Consider the following 24,824-nt stretch of genomic DNA (forward strand, 5'->3'; position numbering starts at 1 on the left):
GATTTTAGAAAGAGAAGAAGGCAGTTACGCTCTCAATTGCACACAGTGTAGACATGGCTATTTTATAAGGGATGAGGGGGACGAATCTCAGAAAAGTATGTATTTCATATGCTAGGAATATGAACTGACAACAAGGTGGAAATTTTCTTGGAAAACCATAAAACTTAATAAGAGTTTTGCATTATGTTTCAACTTTCAATAGAGGTAGACTAGGTCACTATTCTCATATCTCCATCTCTTTCTGTTTGTGCAAAGATTCTCCCTATGCTACCTGGTTTACAATTAGAAAATAACAGTACTATTGTATTTTTAAGTAAGCAATGTCTGAGAAAGAAATATTGTCTGACTTTTTTAGTGAGATTGTATTAACAAAATAATAATTAATATCAACTACAACTGATTAATTTTAATCGACTCGACTATTCGATTAAATATTTTTGATCGATTAATCTTACAACAGAAATTGATCAATTAATCGAATAAATCCCACAACACTACTTATAACATGACATACCGGTAGTTCACTTTCAGTGACCTCTACCACACAACTTGGTAGGGAATTTATAAATTCACTGAATGCAATGTTTTCCCTTTCACTTTATAATTTCAAATATTAAAAATAAGCTTAGTTTCAGTTTCCAAAGCAGTAAATGTGTATTAGTGGAGAGACAGCAGCATTATTTCCCCTCCCAGCAAAGAATCTTTCACAAAGATAATTCATTATTCTGTTTAAAATGCATGCAAAACACAATTCATATTAGTTTGATTTAAGACATTAGCTACTGCTGTCATTTCCAAAATAAAACTCTTTGGGTCAGTAATATGAAGAATCCAGAAAAAATTGTGGGGGGTTGTTTTGAACTGAACATTAATGCCACTTACTATACTTCTTATACACAATCCTGTGATTACTTTTCTGGATATAAATTGTTATACAAAAAGAACATTTAAATTTGTAATAATGGGGCTATTTAATATTATATTTATACAAAACAATTAACTTTTTTTATCTATGGCACATGAACACAGTTACAGTTGTCATCAAAAGACTAAGTAACATTTAAAGGAAAGGCTAATCTGAAAATTTACTTGTTTTATACTATCTCCACTTCCTCAATTTACATAAATACACATACAGTATTCTTCTCACGACAGAGAGTTTACATTTTGAACTGAAATGATGCACACATACGTACATGCAGTAATATTGTTTCAATTTCACTTTCACACGACAATATCCAGTACAATAAGCATTTGTCCCTACTAATAAGGAAACTGACATCTGCACCAGAAGTAACTAGAAAGAAACTAAGATCAGTCAAAATTAACAAAAAAAAAAAATTGAACGATTCATAGCTGAATACATGTTATTTGCCAATTTCATCACGTTTCCCTACAATTTAGTTTCTAAAGAATGTAGTGTGATGTAACAAAGTAACTCCGTACTTCTACTACTTTTAGTAATTACACTGTTATTAAATTCGGAACTTCAATAATAATATTTTTATTTAATCTGGCAGAGCTAAGGCCAGTAGGCCTTCTCTTTTATGTCTCAAAAAAAATTTTTTACATAAAGTAAGCAATTCAGAACAAAAAAAAAAAATCATACATTTCACTCATGTGAAAGACACAAACACAGGCAACGCACACAAAGCTGACAGCAAATATCTTTTGATATTTCTCACACCTCAAAGTGAAAAGCAATATCCAGTCCTCACATCATTCCCATTCCCACAAAAATAATCCCGTCTGATTACTGCGTCAATTGCAAATCTGCATCCACTTCATTTCGACTTCCCATGTTTTCTACATTCACAGCAACTCATTCTTTTTCTCATCAGGAACACCTTGAGCTGACTGTGATTTGTGGTCTGTCAAAGAATCTTTCCATCCTTCAAAACCGACATAACAATACTTCCCCAAACATAACTTAAAACAAATCAGTTTCTTCTGAGAATAAGAAATTATAAATTCTGATTTAATGAGTTTCTTGGGGTAACAGGAAAATCAAAGCACATTTCACATAAAAAAGTGTATCAGAATATAAGTAACAATCATTCTAGTTACTTCTGTTACTTTTCTGCTTAATTGCACTGTACTATTATATTAAGGCACTAATTTCCTGTACAGAATATATTTTTAAAATCTAACCAAGTTGCCCACTTCAATAATACAAATCATACAACACGAGGTTCATTTGTAATAAAGAAACGTCGAATTTAAATGAATACACTAGATAATAACGAGAATTTCTTCAACCGCAGTGACTAATGATAATGTCATTACAGAGCATTGTGCATAACATTCTCAGCTTACACATGCTTTCACGTGAACACTGACTTACGCACCTGCAACACACATCAGCTTTAACTTCGTTCATAACCAGTTCATTACTCTCTATAAGCTAACCATTAGAAAGTTTATCACATGTAATTCCAAAATGGACAAAAAGAAACTGTCAATACAAACATAGTTACGAAGCAGTGCTTTTCAACTGGTGGTGAACAGTATGCAATCACGTGGTATATTTCAAAATTCTATTTCTATACTAATTTCAACGAATTAGTGAACATTTCCTCTGTGTGTGTAAGAATGTAAAGCTGTCTACTCTTCAGAATAGTTTCAAGTATAAAACGGAATGCATGTGTTTCTGAAATAATGGTATGCGAAAAAAAAAAAAAAAGTTTGAAAGTACTGCAATACATAAAGTTTCCTAATCTGCAATTGGATAGTACAATGTGAACCAGCAGAGAAAAAACATACTTCCTAATTAAAATTTTAAAATAACTGAGATGATGATTAATAATAATAACTCGTTTCTTTTATTTTTTGTGTGTAAAATAGACATGAATTCCTTACTGTCAAAAACAAATATTTGTTGCACTACTTTTACTGATCTCCCGGGTGCTTGCCCACTTGCAGTGTAAATAAATACATACAAATTTCATTTCCATAATTCAAATTACCAAGACAAATTATACATTTCAATTCTTTGGACAAAATCCGTGGTTTACTGTGTCAAATTAATGAATAAATGAATATAATAAAAACTCATAAATAGGTAAATTTAACAAGAACATTGAGATAAAATATCCTAACTATTGTATATATTAGTGCATTTCTTTTTCCTTCAAATTCATTTTCCGATCTTGTATGGAGACAAATTAAGGAATAATTCAATTTGCTCTTACGGCTTAAATGGACTTATGTTACTGAGACAGAGTCTTATTGGTAGAAGAAGAATTAGTTCTCCTGAATCTTTCACAAAAAGAATGAAAATGTATTTACAATTCAAAGGCTTTTTAAAATGCATCTCATACTGATATGTTTCTGGACAAAAAGGTCACTGAATTTTGCAAAACAACCTGAAACTCGTTCAGTTAAAGATACATTCTTCCACAATCTTTCTAAATATCTTACAAATTGTAAAACCAACATCATTTGAGAATATTTCTATTATCCATTACCTTTCATGCCATTTCTATAAATAGTGTTCTAGTCGCTACTCGATTGTCAAAATCCAACAACGTGCTGACCAGACTTCCCATCACTATCAATAATGGTGAGAGAAAATGATGTATACTCCTATATGAACTGAACAAATATTTTTCAGTTTGAACTCATCTTAACAAATTTGTTATATTCGATCTAAATTATATTACACAGGCAAATACAGGGAATCTTAATTACAACCTGTTTCTTTCAACTCAATATCTAATCATTTCATTATTGGCGTTCTATAAATAAATAATACTCATCTATCTCCAATGTCCTGTCTGCCAGGAAACATTAGTGAAACAAATAAAAATGTAGTATCTTTTAAAACATGAAATATTACAGCATTAATGAAATGTTGCTGCAGGATTCAGGCATTCAGAACCTTCAAATTTAAAAAAAAAATAAACTCATAAGCTAAAATAAGCACGCAACTATTGCACAATAAGTGGACACACAATGAATATAGTGCTGTAAAAGGACTAAAAATGAAGTTGAAAAATTCAACAGAATCTAGTAGAAGTGGGTAAAAAAAGGTAAAGGTAAAGGTATCCCCATAACATGCCATGAAGGCACTTGGGGAGCATGGAGGTAGAGCCCCATGAGTAGAAGTGGGTTCATACTTCAAATTCAATTGACTTACAAAAATACATTACATAATCAACGACACAGTTCAAAAGGGAAACTACTCAAAATTTAAAGGTTTGAGAAACATACATTTTTAAGCTTGATGTTGCTGTGAAAAATAAAAGGATCGTTGAAATTACTCCATATTCTGTTAATGATGTTTTATACATACTGTAAGTTTCAAATTAGTGAGTGTTAATTGGGCTTTTCACAGCAACTTGAAGCTTTAAAATTCAGCTTTCTCAAAACTTTAAATTTTGAGTTGTTTCCCAAACTAGGCCATTGAATTATTGGTACTATCATGACTTTTTTAATCTGCTACATTTTACTCAAAATAAATTTGGCAATATGAACTGATACCTGACGATCTCACAATGGAAAATGATACTGATCACAATTAGCCAGTAGAATTGAAGTTCTGTTCAGTTTATTAGTTTCAGGCCATTTTGTCCACTTTTTGTGTGTTCAAGGACATTTCTCCACATGTACAATGTCCACTCCAAATTACGTATAAAAAATTTACATCCACGGACATTTTGTCCATAATATTTTGTCCAACACTATTATGTGTAACAAAGTTGGACCACTACTTCGTCCATTTTATTAGCTGCCTGATGCATGTAAGTAATAAAATATGTCCTCAATTTTTATCAAGTGAACAAACATAGCCATTGAATTATTATGTTTGAGCAAATTTTCCCACTAACATAGGCAATTTCCATTGGAAAAGATGAAATAACATATAGAAGTATATTCCAACCTTTGAAATCTATAGTACATGGTATGAACTCGGATTTAACTCCACAATTCATCTTAGTGGACTTTCAAATTAGTGCAATAAATGTTACTCAAGGTACGTTCCAAAATAGTATGGTAAAGACACGTCTATTTCTTTTTGGTTCGAGTATTTGACATCACGCAGTAAATATCGGACTTCGAGAACCTTTCCTGAATGATGCAATTTGCAATGGCATTCGTTGTCTTCTGACCCTTCCACTAGCTCCATTGGTAGATGGTGTAGATGATATTTTGGACAAAGTATAAGACAGTTATCGCAATGATATCCAAGAGCTTGTTGCATTTTCAAGACAATATATGTAAGAGGCTGAAGAAGAGTACCTCCAAGATTTCCGCCTGCACTTTGGAATGTCTATGATCAAACAGAGCAGAGTGTACAGATGCCTCAAACTAGCAAGCTGTCTCGTTCGCGCAGGCACATAGAGCACTTCTCCCCTACCACTGTCTGCTTACTGCTGTGCACTGTGGATTATAACGGTACAGCTCAGTTCTAATAACAGTTGAGAAGGCTGCATAGGGAGGGTACATCTTGAATACATTGTCAAGAGGTCAACTTTTCAGATAATATGACTATACCTGGGTATCGGAGCCTAGGTGGGCCCCCTCCGTTAGCTCTACTACTTCCCCTATCCAGGCAGCTTCCTAGTTTGAGGCCTCTGTAGTAGTATTACTCGTGGCTTCAGAATTAAAGAATCTTCTGGGTAGGGCAGGGTTCAAGAAGCAATAAATCTAACATGCTCCCCCAATTAGTGAAACAATGAACAAAGATAATCACCAGAGAACTGCTCAGAATGCTGAGAACTTCCCATCTTTGAGAAAATAGTTCTGCTATTCGAACACTTAGGGCAACCTGCTGTTTGGTAGTAATAATACTTATAATAAATATAGTATTATGCAAATGATTTAGTTTATCCGAAAATAGAAGATATAATAAAATGAACTCAAACAGTAGCAAAACGGTAACAGCTAAAGGTTGTAACAAGACATCTTTCCTACATGGTTGTCAATCACCATCATCTACGTAGAAGTGTGTGGGGACAGGGTTCTTTACTTGTGGAACTGGAGGTAATAATTATGTGGAAGGATAGCACTCCTATTTTCAGAAAATCATTAGCACACATAATTCGAACATATTCAAAAAAATAATTCGGAAATCCATATTATGGCAATTCTACAGTTATCCGCAGGACATGTAAACTTCTGGAACTCATTGAAAAGGTATTTTACTTTCTGAAACAATGAAAACTACAACAAATTGTGGGTAGATATCAATCATATTGTGAACAAAACAACACTGATCTGTATTTGATTCACAACTAATGACCAGATTTAAAAAAGAATGTATTTTTTATATTTTATCATATAACACGAAATAATCAATAATAGCACTGATAACAGTTTTGAATACTCAAGATTGCGTGGTTTTAAATTTCCTTTTTCTCCTCTTTTCAGCAATCTCTCTCCTTATTATCCCTTTCTTCGTCAATACATGACGAAAACCTCGATAATTTACTTTACTTTATTACAAAAAAACAAACGCCTACACTGATGCAGACTGAGGGAAGAAACATGTGTTCCATACTGTACTCCCCGCTGTGTGTGTTATAGCCTCAAGGTGTGAAGCAGGCAGTAGTTGCAGCAGCACACACAGAGCCAGAGAGAGCGGATTGATAAAATTCTGTAGAACATTTTCAACTTTGCTTGATGATAATAGCAAACACTACTGAGTATTAGTGAAATGGTAAAGTAATGTATGAACAGCATCAAACTACGAAATGCAGTAAGCAGTTTCGAAGACAATTTAATCAAAACTGATGGTACGATTAATCAATATTCGTTTGTGATATTAATATCAAGGTAGATGGGAAGCATAAAAGACACAATATTTCGGCATCTCGAGTAAAAAAAAAAAAATAATAATAGAGAGATTCGTGGAAAAGCTTTGAAATAGTTATTTACTCAGGAATTTTTGCAAAAGTTAGAACAAAAAGCAAGAAACAATGCATTTTTCACTGATCTTACAGCTACCTTTGTACAATGATTCCACTTAACAAGATAAATCATCCTACGTTGAAGTTTCTTGGACAAATACACACAATGCTCTGTCCCTGATGAAATAACTCTTAGAAAAAATTACCTACAGCCAATTTATGAACCTAATGTAGAAAGTTTTAGAGTTAATGAGATTGTTGGAGACTAGTGATGGGAGTATTCGAATAAAAAAAAATCCGAATTATTCGATTCTTGTTAAGTCCTCGAGATATATCTTGAATCATGAACAAGTATTCGAATAATCTCATCAGATGGTAGATAAATATTTCTTTCTCTCATCTAATTATGGAACGCAGGAATAAACATATTTAGAAGAAGTTGCAGATAGCTATGAGCAAGTGTAAACTCCTGTGCTTGCACAATACACTGCTGACACTACTATTGTTATCGCTGTCATGCTGGGTGTTGGATAAGAAAACCGAGAAGTGAGAATCTGTCGGTGAGTAATCAAATCGTTATTCGAATTACTGAAACATTCGAGAACTTTTATTCGTACAAATTATTCAATTCTTAATATTATTCAAGAACATATTTGATTTTGAAATTATTCAATTCTCCCCACTTCTATTGCAGACCAACCAGTTTGTTTCATTTTGGATGAAACAACTGATTCACTTTTGAGAGATGTTCTAAATATTCTTGTGATTCCACTGACAGATGATCCATCCAAATCAATGCTGTTTGCTATGTATGAACTGGAAAAAGTCCACTCTACAACCATCATGCAGTTTTAATGACTGCTGTTGTAAACTGTGGCCATCAGGAATTCAGTATAACAAAATTTGACAATTGTTACTGACAGGGCAATATATACAGTCTGAGTATTTGCACAGTTGAAGTCTATATATTCCAATCTTCATCACACAACCTGTACTGCTCATGCTTTGCATAGGGTATGTTTAGCAATAAGAGTTGAACACCTTGTAGCAAATCCCTTCATTTCTCACTTAAGAAGACACTGACTATGGCTTCAAGTAGAATGTGACATTATACGGAAATCATAGGTTTGCCATTACTTAAGTTTCCCATTTGTAACTAGGTGGGGAACATTGATTTCGTTACTGTTTTTCTGTGTGAACATATTACGAAGATTAAGGAGTTTCTACTGTCTTTGAAGTAGAATCTGCAGCTGTAGTATGAGCAAAGAATTTGCTGAGGGACTCAAATTTGGAGACCAAACTGTACACAGTGCATACGGTCAACTTTATTCCAGAGGCCATCGTGCAACTGGAAGAGGAGAGTTTATCCCGGAAGTAAAGTGGGGTGTGGTAGCAAAATAGACAGCATGCTTGAGGAATTTGCAAAAAGCAAACTTAGGCGAAGCTCATAAAAAATATCCTGACCTTGGAAAACTGTAGTACAGTGCAGTGATTTGAGTTCAAAGTCCTAACGAAGTATTCACCACTGATTTCCACTGATGTTGAGTGGTCATTATCCTTGTACAAAGACATTTTACATTCAAAGAGACAGAATCTCACCTTTAAACATAGTGAAATCTTGAATGTAATTAAGTACAATTCTTTCTTTGAGTAATAAAGTGAAAATAGAAGTGATTATGCTTCTTTTTTTTTTTTATTATGTCATATCCCCTTTTAAGTTTTTTTTACGATATGGTTCCTTTTTCTTTAAATTTTCTAGTCATAAGTTACAAGATTAAATCATATTTGGAAGAACAAGAAGAAAGAAAACATTAGTAACAACAGGTAAATCTTGTGACCAAGAACAAAATGCATTTACACGTGGAATAATAAAATAATCTACTATTATCATCATCATCATCATCATCATCATCATCTACCATTACTGCGGTATCCTATAGACGAAAAATTCTTATGGATGAACGAAATATAGGTGGACGATAAGGGAGTGGACACAGAATTAGTGGCATTTAATTGCAATGTAATAAGAAATGAAGCTGTGCAACAAAACGTGGGTGAAAAAAGAATAATGGTGAAATTGATCAGGAAGAGAAAAAGAAACTGGCTGGGCCATTGACTAAGAACAAACTGCATACTGAAGAATGCGCTGGAAGAAACGGCAAATGGCAGAAAATTTTGGGCCAGAAGACGATAATCAGCTGACAGACAACATTAAGACATATGGATTGTATGCAGAGCCTAAGAGGAAGACAGAAATTATGGAAGATTGGAGAATCCTAAGTTAGCAGTGAAACTCCTGCCCTTGGACAGAATGAATGAATGAATGAATGAATGAATGAATGAATGAATGAATGAATGAATGAATGAATGAATGAATTGCAATGGAGGACAGATTAGTGTGAACAAAAAAATAAGAGTAGACGAAAAGGTAATGGATAGAAAACCAGTTTATTTGAGGACATTCTATAACTGAAGTTAACACAAGTGAGACACAATGGAAGGGTTAGTACTATATCTGATAAGCTGGGGTTGGTGTGTACTAACTGACTATATGAAATGAGTCCTGGCAGAGCAAAACTGATCAGTGTAGTAGCAGCACCTACAATTAAATCCAAGTGCATGAATTATGCATAAATACAATTTATTATCCAACAGTATGCAAGAAAGTAAGTTGTTTATATAAATGCATTATAACAGCATACTAGTTTGGTGTTTTTTTACAAGAGTGTAAGTCACCATCTCTACCCATAATAATTGGAAGACAAAGGGGCTGCCTTGCTTGAAAATTGAAATCCTATAGCATAGCGAACGCATAATACTAATACAAAATAGGTGGATTAAACTAGAATAGACTGTATCCTAATGTTTACTCTACATTCCATTTTTAAAAAACTACAATTTTATATGGCATCACAAATAGAGGTTTCAGTTTTTAAATATACAGAACAATGTGTTTAAAAAAAAACAAGATCCAACTTTTTTGTAGAAATCTGGTCAACACACTGTACCAACAACATATTCACATTATTTACCCAATACTAATTGTTATAAATCTCTACTTTACAAACACTCTTGACTTTTTAACACAAATTTTTTCTGCCAGAACATATGGTACTACAGTAACAACTCGTTATTTCGAAATTGGTTAATGTAATTCGAAACACAATTAATTTGTATTTGAAATGCATTTGAGAGTCCATTTCAGAGAGACAATTTTTTAATTTTAAATAATGAAATAAGTTTTCTTACATTTCCTATCTGAACAGCTGGAACCTCACTTGTTATCGTTACATAGTCATACAGCCAGGCCTGGAATGTGGGAGACTTGAGTGTGCATTTTGGAGTATATACTCACTCTTCATAATCTATATTTTATAACCAATTACTGAACAGTTGAATAATAGTTACCAGTGAATTTCGTCGACTGCAGCTGTATTTTTATAGATAGATAGAGTGAGTAAAACTTTTGTTTCTGTCTTATCTCTTATATTGATAGAGAAGTTTCATTTACTCACAGTTTTGTGTTACTTTCTTATCACGGTTTTGTAGATGTTCACGCAAGATCCCTGAGCCCTTTCTACCCCAGATAATTCAAAACTTCGTAATTCGAAGTTATTTTTTTTGGTCCCGAGCATTACGAATTAACGAGTTTCTACTGTACTATTCACTCCTAACTGTGGAAATATTACTACTTCAAAATAAATTTACTACCTTGCACAACTTTACAATTACTGTTTATAACTAATGTCACAGTACATCAAGAAAGTAAGTAATAACACAATGAGGAGCCAATAGTCTTCAAATCCATGAGTGAACAGATACACATGAAATGCTGATCACCTTATCAACCCCAATACAACATCCAGTCTGCACACATACACATGTTTCTATCAACAAAACATTTAAGTTAAATGTGTTTCTGTTAATATATCACTCCTTCAACCAGTTCGTGTTGCATTATAAGGTACTTAGATTATGAGAGAAAATTCAAACCCATTCAAAAAGTCACAAAACATGTAACAATGAAGAAAATAAGATGGCACTTAGCTAAAAATTTGTTTCTATGTAGGCCCTACAACATTTTTTTTTGCAAGCTAGACTACTACTGGCCGTTATTTATTTTGATGATGCCACATCTAGTTAATTACTGAACCCGTATTTATCACGTAAAGATTAATTTTAAGTCCTACAGAACATATCTGTTATGGTAACAATGATTATTAGAGGAGAAAAATTCACTCCAGTACCAGGATCGAACCCCTAGTCCTTGGTTAGAGCACTTGGTACGTAGAACCAAGGACCTGGGTTCGATCTCCAGCGCTGGAGCAAATTTTTCTCCTCTAATAATCACCGTATTTATCAACTAGATGAATCGTAAGTTCAAGAGCCTCATAGAATTTCAATTTATAATACTGTAAGACAATATAAATTAATACCCTTTTACTTCAGCAGCACAAACAATTAAAGTGTTTTGTAGCCTAATAAAATGTGAAACTTTCATAATTTCGTAATATGAAGGAAAATGAATAACATATTAGTGTTTCAAAAAGTCTCGAATATTTACAATCCTTCTAAAGCAACAAAATTTTGAAGTTATGACTAGAATCTTCTAACATATACAGACCAGAACAAACGAATGTATTTACCAACACAACACAATAGCATGGTTTGTGTTCTTCCTATATAACCAATTCCTTTTCTGAATAATTTATGTGATACATTTCTTTAGTAGGCCTACAGCAATTATTTAGAAAAAAATATCAGCTTAATAATTCCAATTGTACTGAAATGTAACAATATAGGGGAAAAGAGATAGTCAAGTTCAAGGTTAATGAAGTGAACTTTTAAGCAATATTTTCATTGCATGAACTTAAGTGGGTTCCAAAACAAATAAAGGAAAAAACAGGAATTCCAACCTCTTTCAGATTTTTACCTACAAAGTTCTTTATCCTATTTTTCCTGTGTTATAAGAAAAATCTTTATAACAGTTTTCTTACACGCAACAGAATACATTGGAAACAGCAGAAGTAGAGCTATTGAATACCTCTTACCCTCTAATCAAGGTGAGTAGCCAGCATCATGCTTCAGCTGCCTTCATCAAATATGGGGACACCTCACCACTATGGGAGTTATGATAGGAAAAAACCCCTTGCCTTAGCCAAAATTATCCTGCACTCTAACCAGTCTGTCACCCTTAGGTCAAGCCTTCTCTCTCTCTCTCTCTCTCTCTCTCTCTCTCTCTCTCTCTCTCTCTCTCTCTCTCTCTCTCTCTCTCTCTCTCTCTCTCTCGCTCTCAATACAGTACTTGCCAGCATTCCGTTACGACTTTGGCAAAAATATTGTGTTGTTAACGAAAGATATTCCACAAAACAGGAATGTGGTTAATAGTATTCTAAAGAAAAATTCCGGAAAGTGAAATTGTAACTGCTACATGTAAAAAATAACCTCTTCACGAAAAAAGAACACACAAAAGTTCTCATTTCTGTACGTTATTAGACTATAATGCTTTGTTTCTTAAGATGTGGTGGTAATTCAAATGCATATTATATACTACTCCATAGATGCAATGTTTCAAGTTTTAGTTTTTGAGAAGCCAGCTCGTTCATTCATATACTGCATGAAATCACTGACAATTCAAATATTCAATGCCAACAGGCAACCACCACAATGTAATTTCTAGGGCAGACTGCAATGTGACAATTTTGAACACTATAGTACTTGCACACCCTGGCCGAGACTTAGGGCTCTGAATGTTTGTGAAGTAGGCAGTAGATGAGAAGTAATGGTGCACTGCAGGTCACAGAATACACATGAATCCACTTTAAAAAAATAAAACTTGGTACTCACCCACTGGCTGATGTGGGTGCTGCCACTGCTGCTGTTGTAGCTGCTGCTGATGTACTTGTGGACGGTGCTCCCGGCGCAAGGAACTGAGATGACTGAGTTGATGGCTGAACCTGCTGAGAGGCCTGTGCTGCCTGTTGACCCAGTGATGGTGGTGGTGGTTGTTGTTGTTGTTGTTGCTGCTGCTGCTGCTGTTGCTGCTGAATGCCAGAGGGACCTGCTTCATCACAACCCGCAAGGGACACATTGACAAACGTTGTGGGTTCCAGAGGTTCATATGGCTCGTCTTCAGACTCTGCTTCTTCCTTTCCTGGAGGCTCACCACCGTCGTCATCACCACTGTCCTCACTGTTCGAACCCTCGTCCTCACTTTCAGATTCCTCCTCATCATCACTTCCCCCCCTATCATCGTCTGCCAAAACAGTCTCTACTCGAGTCAAATTCTTGGCCAATTCTGATCCTTGGTCTTGCTCTACTGCCTCCTCTTTCAACACCAACTGGACAACACAGCAAATCAAAACAATGCTTCACTACGCAGTTCCAACAGCATTTGTTGAAAGTTTGTTTCATTTCAACAAGAGATGGTTCTTGAATAACTTGGAAGGGAAAAATTGTTTTGGGGCAGAGTATCGATCCTGGGACCTCTGGTTGAATGTACCAGTGTTCTATCAACTGAGCTACCCAGGAACTCCACTCGACACCTGGGTAGCTCAGTTGGTAGAGCACTGGTACATTCAACCAGAGGTCCTGGAATCGATATCCAGCCCCGGAACTACTTTTCTCTTGAAGTTATTCAAGTTTGCTTCACAGGGAGCTTTACCTGAAAAACCAGACTTGCACAAGAGATGGTTCTGCCAAAAGGTGACAGCTGTGCAAGTCATATTTAATATGAGCCTATTCTTAGGAGAAAGATTTGTCGTATGTAGTTATAAAAAAATAGTCAATATTAAACATATTTAAAATAAATTTCTAGAAATTACAACTTTCTGGAATATGAATATGATAGTCAGTCCTCCTGTTCCTTCACATTCCTGTATTTGGGCCATCAGACCTGTTCTTACACTATTCACAACATTATACATTAAGTGATTGACGCATGCTCTTGATTATCTATTTTCTCGCCCACTCCTAACAATTATGATTACTATTTAATTCCATCTCTACTTCACTAAACCACTCCTCTTCATTTAACGGTCTAATTCTTTCTTATATTACTCACTGATATCAATTAATTAATTAGGTTATAATTTCCACGTTTCTTATCCCCTATTTTCTTCCTTTCTTAATTTATTACTTCCAAATCCCTATTGACATACTCTAATTCCTTATCCTAAGCATTAATCCTTACCATATTATTATATATAAACTACGATAATCTACATGGGTCATTCAATATTTACAGCCAACAATATTTGTATGTGGCGCTATCAGCGGTAAATGATGCAAGCTGATAACAATGAGAAACAAGAGCATCTAATGTGTTTTATCTGTGAGTTTGAAGACAATAATCTCATTTATAAGATATTTGTAAAGGTAAAGGTATCCCAGTAGCATGCCATGAAGGCACTTAGGGGGCATGGAGGTAGAGCCCCATGCTTTCCATGACCTCGGCACTAGAATGAGGTGGTGTGGTCGGCACCACGCTCTGACCGCCTTTTACCCCCGGGAAAGACCCGGTACTCAATTTTATAGGAGGCTGAGTGAACCTCGGGGCCGTTCTGAAAGTTTGGCAACGAGAAAAAATCCTGTCACCACCTGGGATCGAACCCCAGACCTTTCAGTCCGTAGCCAGCTGCTCTACCAACTGAGCTACCTGGCCGCCCATAAGATATTTGTAGTGAGTTTAATTTGTAGACTTATCTATAGTGCTCTAAAATGTTTAGCATATACGAACAAAGATCTTCATTAAAATTCATATTGCAAGAGTCAAGAATGCTCGACAATGCCATACAGCATTACTGAAAGCTTGTGATAGAGACACTTCACCATTATCATACCGTGGCTAGGTGGCACGTGCATTTCACAACGGGAGGGAAGATGTTCATCAAAAACGTGTAGCTGACAGACTGCAATTGGCAAGTGATGATATGCATGTGAATGCTGCCAGAGCACTGCTGGAAGAACACCATTATTGGACTTGTACTGAACTAGCAAGGGAAGTTGGAATTGCTCCTAGTATGATTCTTCACATACTTAAGAAGTTAAAAGATGAGAAAAATCTGCGCTTGGTGGGTTCCACACAATCTTGAAGAGTAAAACATGTGCCAGAGAATGGAAACAGCGAAACTGCACTTAGAACATTATGGACATAAAGGCGAGCATTTCCTTTGACGTATCATAACTTTAGATGAAACCTGGGTTCGATGCTACCAATGAAAATTGAAGAGACAATCAAATGAGTGGCAGCACAATGACTCCCCACAGCCAAAAAAAGTATCGACAAAAACAGAATCCACTTAAAGTAATGTTCATTGTTGCTTATGATTTTGACAGTGTCCTTGTCACTCGTTCAGTTCCTGTGGGAAATCATGTGAATGGTGCATATTACAGTTACTTTCTGGAACACCATTTACGACCAGCTGTGTGTCGTAAACATCAAAATCTCCTGAATTCTCATCCTATTATGCTACATGATGGTGATCTCTCTCACATAACTGCCCCTGTGGTTAATTTACTTCGCAGATGGAACTGGGAAATTCTGAAGAATCCTCCATACTCCCCAGATATGAGCCCATGTGATTTTGACCTTTTTTGCGAAAATGAGTTCACTATAGAACCAGACAGGCAATTATAGCAGCAGTAGAAGTCTGTTCGAAGATTAGTACAACAAGATGCTGTGAATGGTATCCGTCGTCTCCCTGAGGTGTGGAGGCAGGTTCTTCATGTTGGAGATTACTTCTAAGCACTGCAACAATGTAACTGTTCCAAAATGTTTTCTTTGTTGTTAATTCAAATGTTGCCACTAATTACTGAATGATCCATTTATCACTATTACTTCACTGCGTCTTTTCACTATATAGATCCATCTGCTATTTCCCCCCCACTGACACACAATTTCCTTAGATTATATACTGGCTTTTCTTTACTATTACCCACTCTTTTCTCACTACTTGTTCGATTCACATTCTCTGTACTTCCCATTCTTTTCATCACCCCTCCTATTTCCCCTCTCCACTATATTCTTTCCTGGACTCATTTTTCATCTTCATTAGCTGACCTAAATCTTCCTGGACATGTTTGCTGACATCATAAAAATCTCTGCTAGCTTCTTCATTTTCCTGATACCCCTCTCTTCAGACGTGGCCTTGGGAGGACTCTTCAGACGTGGCCTTGGGAGGACATCTTTATTGACCTCACTCATGAATCTATTCCTCTCCTGACGTCACTCCCTCTTCTTCTTTCTGCTGTTGGCAACACATGAGGGGTCACTGTTCTAGCACCTGACACCTGAATGGAACTTGTTGTCTTCTGCAAAACTTCTTCCTCTGCATTCTCTTGTATTCTTCTGAAACTTCACCCTTACTTTTCAGTGAATTTTTATTCACTATACCCTTACTTTCTCCCTTATCTCTAGTCTTTTTCTTTCGTTTATATTTTCATCTATTTCCGACTTATTCTAACTTTCCCAACAAAATTCCACATCGAATGCCACTGATTGTCTCTGACTAATCTCGCATAATGTCCAGTACTCTTTCCTACCTTCAAAGAGGGTACTAAAACCTGTCTTCTGCACCTCACTTCATACTCAAAATTCTCCTCAATACTAATGTTGGAGTATTTTAATGATTTCTTATTACGCTTAATCTTCTCCTTAATCATCAAGTTCGTCAGCCTGACCAACATAGATCTGTTATTACCCCTCCTCAACCTCCTTGCCTCCTTCACTTGCCCATTCTCAATAAAACCCAACAAACATTCACTAACACATCATATGTTTCCCATGACTGTTCTTTTATTGCTCTTCTATCCCAAAAAAACATTAAATTGTTCTTCCTTTTCCCTTCTTCCAAATATTTCACCTTCCTATTCAACATGTTATACTCCATTTGTACATCTTCTAACTTTTTATTAATTACATGAATGCTCTTCCTTAAGTTTGTGGGATCCATTCTAATCAGTTCTTTCACCTCACTTTATATTCACTTCAGAACGACTTGCATAGCACTACTTTGCTTTGCTACATTAGCAGGCTCGGTCACTCACATTTTACATATTGCACTCCTTGTTGAAGACTCGGAATTTATGGGATTTCTGTGTGATAAAAGAGTCTGATGTCTGTGTGATAAAAGAGTCTGATGAGCTATTACAGTTATGCAAGCCAACTACGGAAGCTACTTAAGCATTTTGATATGTTCAACTATTGACATAGGCCTAAATGTGTACAAAACTGTATCACCATATCGAAATATTTACTGTATGCAAAAACACATAACAGACAATAATTCCATTGACATGTAACCTATTGTGTACGCAGCTTTAAGAATAGTGTTATCAATTCCTGTTACAAAAGTTTAAAAAAATGTGTGTACTGTATATTTTTTAAAACTGAAATGATATTAACACTGTAAAGCTTAAAAATGAATTTCCTTTCTCTCATAAGGACCATATGACGGTCTTGCAAGCTTTGCAGCCACCTCTGCATTTCAATGTCAGCACAGCAAAAATATTAACACTTTTGAGTCCGGAGGTATTTACATATCCAATATAACCCTACAAAACCATGAAAAAAACTAACCCACAGAAAACAAAACAAAGACATATGAACACGTCCACAATACTACTACAAGAGAAGCATCCTGGCATACAAAGAAAAGTTTTACTTACTAGTGGACAATTTTTAGTCAAGAAATTTTCTTTGAATTATTTCCATTACTATAAAATGCAAGTTTTCAAGATTGTTTAGTTTCGACATTCAATGATAAGGAAACCCATTCTTGGGTCATCGCCATAACTTTCTTAGTGGATGGAGCTGTTCTGAGTTCCTTGCAAGGTGGGGACGATGTGCATTTCCATGACATGGATGCTTGCTATGTCTCCAGTGTCATATGATACACCCAAGTTTCAGTGGATGCAATGGAGGAACAGCACTCCTTCCTCATGAAACTGCATCAAGTGCATGAGAGAGAATTCCATTACAGTGGCTTCTTGTTTTTCTGCGAGTTTTCTTAACACCACCATGAACATGTATTTTGGTATCCCAGCTGCTCATTAATGATAGTGTGCACACTGCCCACTGAGATGTTGAGTTCCTCAGCAATGTTACTTAGCCAAATGAGACAGTCACCCTGAACCAGACCTTCAAAATGGCACACATCATCTATGGTGGATGTGTTTGGCAAGTTGCATCACTGGTTATCTTTCACATCTGTCCTGCTGTTATCAATCTCAGTGCACCAAGTCCACACCTGTTTCTGTGATATGACATTCACACTGTACACCTCAACAAGTTGACAAATTTCTGCTGGGGAGGTGCCCTTCAGACTCAAAAAATCGATCACATTATGCAATTCCACGTTTGACCATGTTTCCATGTGCACAACCATCTTACAACTGATATTGCGAAGGTCTGACACAACATATGCACCATCTAATGGCTGCATAATAAAGCTGTGGTGTGTTGCTGCAGTCCTGGTAGAAAATTCGAACAAAAGGCAAATATGTCACCTATGAGAACTCTTGTTACCTTACTCTTTTAATCACATTCGTACTAGAAAAACATATTTATAAATATCTAAATCAACAATGATATGAAAACTCGCAGAAAAAATAAATATTTACACAATATAGTTCATTTCCAATATATGGGCCATAACATATTATATTAGCTATATGAAAGAGAACATTTCTTAAAAGTTTAAATAATACTAATGGACTTAGGGTACTATAAGGTACGCCTCTAAAACAACAAAAGGAACTCAAGCTTTTATAAAATTGTAACGGTAACTGTATGGCTATGGACTTCAAACATGAGAGACAAAGGTACTTATGAGGAAGGGGGAGATTTATAGTATAGAGTTGGGCATAATAAATAAACATGATTCTAAATAAGTATTATAAGACTTCGAACACATTACCCATATTACAAAAATCCTTTCAAATTAATGTGAATCAAACATTTGAATCATGTGAGAAAAGAATACCAGAATATCAGTAATTACAGGGGTATCCACTTAGAAGACTCACACACAATTCAAAATGAAGCAAGCATCATTTGGAATATCAACAGGAAATAATGTATCAACTAACAAACTCAGGTACCCTCACAACATCATATTTATACTACATGCTAGGTATGAAACATATTTGATTTTGCTGTCCTCTGGTGTTAAAAGACCTCCTTTCTATGATTACTAGGCAAGACGTTACCATTTGTCATCCTCCCTCCTTTACATTTGTTATTTACCTGTTCAGTCTCTATCGTGTTGCTGGGGACACTCTTCTTGTCGTCACTAGCAATTTCACCAAGCCATTGCAATAATTGTTTCTCTGCATTTGCAGTTGTGTTATAAAACTGGTATGCACTGTCCAGTTTAAACATACACTCATCACAAATCTTCTTCGGCAATTTGTCATCACGTGCGACCTGGAACAAAAATTACAGTGTCATGCTTAGTTTAGTTTCTTACTATTGCATTAACGTTTCCAGTAACAATATTAACATTAAAAGAGAGACCTGGTGCAATTAAAATTCACGAAATCCACACTTCTCACCCTCAACTCACATGTGACGATGTAAAAGGAATTTGTATGATGAGGGATTCGTTATCCAATCTGCACAATCACTGGCTTAGGACCTAACTTACTTTCACATATAATGTATCTGGTAGTATATTTTATTGCAAGAGACGAAATACACTTTCATGTTTATTACGTATTCTGAATTGTTGGGGTCAGCCAGTTATCAGTCAGATGATCATTTTGGAGATTTGTTGTCAGCATACTTCACACCAAAAAAAAAAAGTGATTTTGATTATGTCGTTTGTGTATAGCAATTTCTCCATAACTATTATTCTGTTTCTATAAATCAATTCATCTGGGAATTATTGATATGAAATATAATAATTTTACTAAAACAAATAAGGGATGACATTCGCTGTGCACTTAAAAGAGAAATAAATAGCCGCAATAAGGAGCATCAACAGTATTGGAAATCTCTCAGATATGTCCATGAGCTCAGCGATGAAACTTTTTGAAGCTAAAACCTGGCCTACCTGCACATACGGTCTGGAAATGATATGGGAATATCTAAGCGAAAAACAAATGAGAGATCTGGAAAGTATAAAATCAAGATACTTGAAGAGGGCACTCGGACTCTCCAAATACTCATTGTCAAGCTACGCATACGAGTTAGCACGGGAAACGTTCTTTCTGGAAGACTTAAGACTGAGGATGCTGCTACCAGCCACGGAGAGCTACAAGAAAGTAGTGGAAGAAAGAAGACAGAAACGGAAGGAGATCACAGAGGATTTCTACACAACGAATGCAATGATACAGCGAGACTGGATGAATGCCGGCTACGACACAAGATGGCTGACCACAGGGCTAGCGACGCACGGATATCATCACAGAGTATGTGCAACCAAGAGATACCATTCTGCAAGCGAAATGTGTATCTGTGAACTGTGCGGGGTCCAATGTGGGAGATATCACATTCGAGTGTAGAAAGCGTGTGAAATCTATCAGGGAAACAATACAGGAGATAGTATAACCGTATCTAAGCACAGTGTGCGCATTCCCAAACTATTATTATTAAAACAAATAAGTCAGAAACACACATGGCACTCAATTTAAAAAATCTGACGAATTTCTTCATAATGTAGAACAAACAGATGAACCATAGCTAGATTCCGAAGGTTTAAAGTAAGATTTTAATGTTTACAATGACTCTTCAGAGTCTCAGGACAAATTACTAACATATCTTTAACTGCCGATTTTCAGAAAAGCAAATACATTGAAAACATACAATACATGTGCAGCTATTTTGTCTAATGTGTGAAAATTATCTACATATATTTATTAAAACTGTACAATGTATAATTGAAGACAAATGTCCTGCAGTTAGGATTTTAAAGTAAAGAATACGAAGGTATTCAATTCAGAAAACAGAAGTTTATCATCTTATTTGGGTGAATGTTACATTAATCGTGTCCTACTTTTAACATATAACAGCTGCCATGTTTTTTTTACTTGGTTATTTAACGACGCTGTATCAACTACGAGGTTATTTAGCGTCGATGGAATTGGTGATAGCAATATGATATTTGGCGAGATGAGGCCGAGGATTCGCCATAGATTACCTGACATTTGCCTTACAGTTGGGGAAAACCTCGGAAAAACCCAAACAGGTAATCAGCCCAAGCGGGAATCGAACCTGTGCCCGAACGCAACTCCAGACCACAGGCAAGCGCCTTTACCGACCAAGCTAAGCAGGTGGCTGCTGCCATGTTAATGAAGCTATAACATTCATATTATTGCCATGGTTAAGTTGTTGACAAATAATCATGGAACATTATACCATCCCACAACGCACAGAAACTCATTAAAATGTATTATTAAAAAAAAGTAATCCATTTGCCATGCATTACATGAAGTGTGTGGTGTGTGTAAGATACCGGGCTATGATAAGGGATAACTTTTGCCTCAAGATATAGATCTCAGAAATGTCTCGTTTCAGTAAGATGGCACGTGTCATACGGCTCACAAAACAGTCGACATTTTGAGGGAGAAGTTCAGAGGCTTCATCACTTTGCATGGTGATGTTAACTGGCACCCGAGATCATGTGGTTTAACGTTGCTGGATTACCCTATGGAGTTATGTTAACAACAAGCTAGAAACAGTTAATGACCTAAGGAACAATATCACATGCGTCATTCGTGAGAATGAGCCCGGTTTATGTTTGTTATTCAAAATTGGAAGCCCCATATATGCGCAACCCAATGAAGCTGTGGCAGCCACTTAACTGACATTCTCTTCCATACTTAACGGCGTTAAGTGTGCTTCAAAACAATAGTAATTAAATAGACAAACCTCTTTCGTTTATACAATTTATTTCATTTTAAAAGTGTGACACTCTTATTGGAACAACCAATATATATATTTGGTACTTTCAGAATAACTATGAACATTAATAAACGTAATTTGCAACATGGTAAAGGAACTGAATAGCTATTACAGATTGTATGAAAAAATGTGCGTTAGCTTCGTGATTGTATTTATATAAAATTAGTGTACAAAGGTAATGCTGAGAATAAATTCCTCGAAGTTTCACCTTTCCCCCCACCCACAATTCACTATTAGTGCATTCCTTTAAGTGTATCAGTGGAAACGTTGAAATGTTCACCTACTCTCAGCTATCAACTAGAGCTGATGTTATTAAGATACGCTTCAAACTAATTTGGTCCTAGTGAAAACAAATAGGTCTCATGCCTTTGCTACAAATGCACGCAAGTGATTTTTAATAACTATCCAGTGTAGTTATGTTGGGAAAAGAGGTTGTTGTGTTGGGAAAAGCAGAGAGAGTTATATTGTACACCCTTGGTCACATCAGCAGTAATGTCTTCAAGCATGATTTACAACAATCAACTAAGACAGGCTATAAAATGTAACCAAGGTATAGAGCAATTCCAGGTATGACTAACACTTATAGTATAGATTTGCAGCAAACACCTACCTAAAATGTTTATGGATTTAAACACGACTTTTGACCAAATGATTTGACACAGTAAGTATGAATAAGTTGGCATATAAATACATGATTTACAACTAAAAATTATATACTATATTTAGTGTCATGACATCTGCGTACATCTGTTTGAAATGACATAACTAGAGAGTGAAAAAATATGAAATTTTCATATATTTTACACTATTAATCGCAGAGTATTGGGAATAATTTTGTTTTGTTATTAGTAGAATCGAAATGGGGGTACTTTATTTTTGTATATTTTAAAATATTTCGTAAAATTTTCATATTACAAACAAATAGGGTTGCCATATTTCCAAATGGTAAATAAGGAACACTTCGGTTTCTAGGTAAAAACACAGCCATAATGAATAAAAGGGCAGACATTTACTAGCTATTTAATAATTGTGTAATCTTTAAAAACATATGTACATTTCACAATTATTTCACACTGGAAGATGCCATGCTTTACAATTTTTTGTTCAACAATATTTTTTTGTGAAACTCCCTGCAACTCTCATCACAGTTGAAGTACACAAATAATTCATGTTATAAACCTAAACAACTTCTATTTTTTTCATTCTTCCATTTGATTGACATCACTGAAAATATTCTTTCCATGTATGCATTAGATGGAAATATACTTAAGTACTATTAAAAAGTGTTCAATTTTTCTCGGCCTATTAAACTTACCATATACACCCACTCTCTGGTATTGCTTTACTTAGAGGGACTTTTAGTTCTTCACCACCCTCTCCAAGAAACAAGTTGACAATTATATTACAACAACTTCTGAGTACATTTCATCAATATTTATTTTATCCTGTAAATCTAGTGACTCCACTAACCTTAAAATCTTACTCAACTGAGGTGAGTTTTCTATAGCTAGCTATACAATTAATCAGTGCAAATACATTAGAATCATTAAAATCAAATCATTTACATAGTTAATACAAATTCATACACATGTTTATATTCACAATCGGAAGCTTTAACTTTTCTAGGAAACAACTCTTTCCAACTTATTTAATATTTCAAGAACTATGTAACAAAAGAAAGATTTCTGCAGTCTTTGAGTTGAATTTTGAGGTTATTCATTACAGGGTATAGCTCACAGATAATCATTTTTTTCTGGACTGACAATATTGTCATATGGAAAATATCTGCTAAATGTAATGAAAAATTTAGATGCAACTCTATCAGAAGGGTTTGTTTATATGATTCTGAGGAGCCTAAAAAATTGTTCTTAATGAATGCAAAATAAGATATTATAGCCAAAAGATTTCTCAACAATCTTTGAATAGCAGACTTTATGGAAAGCCATCTTGTTGGCACATATCTTAAAGTATTATATTCAATGTCAACAAATTCAAAGAATTCTTTTAAGTGTAAAACTCTCTTCGCTGAATTTGAAAAGTAATTGAATACTTTAATTATTAGCATCTCAATATCAATAATTGACATAGCATTTATGTCAGATTTACATGAAATGTGAACAACATGTGCACAACAACTTGCTTTAATTAAGGCTGGATGTTCCATTTTTATATGCACATATACAGAGTTTTTCTTCCCATAATTGGAATTCGTGTTATTGGCAGTGTAACTTGAAATCTAGGATAATGTTAAGTCACGTTCCAAAATTCTTTTAGAAATCTGTTCAGACATTTTTGAAGCACTTTCATCAGTCTTCAAAGAACGAGAAAAAAAAAAATCACGCGTGCGCGGGGTGGGGGGGGGATGATTACTGTTCAGTGTACGGGAATGTTGTCTTTTTCAACCTTCTTTTCATCCAACTTCAAGGCCTAACCGGAGCTCAAACTATAAGTCAAAAACCATAATTATTAACACATATCTCAGTTCCTTTATGAAAAATAATTAAAAAAAAAGGTGCCAGAACGCCGTTCCAGCATATTCCACCAGAAATAAAGCACTGTATATGCTGGGTTTGCAGTGAAAGACCTCCACTTGGGCAGAACACTTATGTATGTACTATTATATATAACATACAGACTGATTTCTGAACAGCACGACCCTCATTTAGGACAAAGGAAGTATTGATGTTATTAGTTTTATTTTCCTGCTATGTGAGTAGTCCTGTTACTTTAACTGACAAAATAGTTGTGATTTGCCCACAATAGACGAAGTCTTTATTAGGCACAGCCTACCCAACAAAAATAAACCGACCTTACGCACAATAAATAATACCTCCAACACCACCGCATTTCAACTTTAAATCTGTAGCATTGGTTGCTGGTTCTATTCACTATTCAAGAATAAATGCTTTCTCTAAACCAGTGTTCCGCAGCACATGGTATGCCTTCACAAGGTGAGAGATGTGACGCGAACTTTTACCTATTAGTGTAAGAAATTGATAAAATTTAAATTCAATTAAATTACAATTACATTGTTTTCATAAATATATTTTTGCATATAGCCCATTCGG

At 35.3% G+C, this 24,824-nt stretch overlaps 1 protein-coding gene across 1 annotated transcript in view; it reads right to left on the reverse strand.

Moving 5' to 3' along the window:
• Positions 1-24,824, reverse strand: part of LOC138701530 (zinc finger protein ZFP2-like) — a 581,888-nt gene that overhangs the window by 511,985 nt on the left and 45,079 nt on the right. The window contains exons 2-3 of the mRNA XM_069828529.1: positions 19,099-19,278; positions 12,699-13,192 (exon numbers count right to left, since the gene is read on the reverse strand). Coding sequence (XP_069684630.1) covers positions 12,699-13,192; positions 19,099-19,278 — 674 coding nt within the window. The remainder of the gene's footprint in view (positions 1-12,698; positions 13,193-19,098; positions 19,279-24,824) is intronic.

This window comes from Periplaneta americana, chromosome 6 (assembly GCF_040183065.1).
Source record: "Periplaneta americana isolate PAMFEO1 chromosome 6, P.americana_PAMFEO1_priV1, whole genome shotgun sequence".
NCBI classification, from domain to species: domain Eukaryota; kingdom Metazoa; phylum Arthropoda; class Insecta; order Blattodea; family Blattidae; genus Periplaneta; species Periplaneta americana.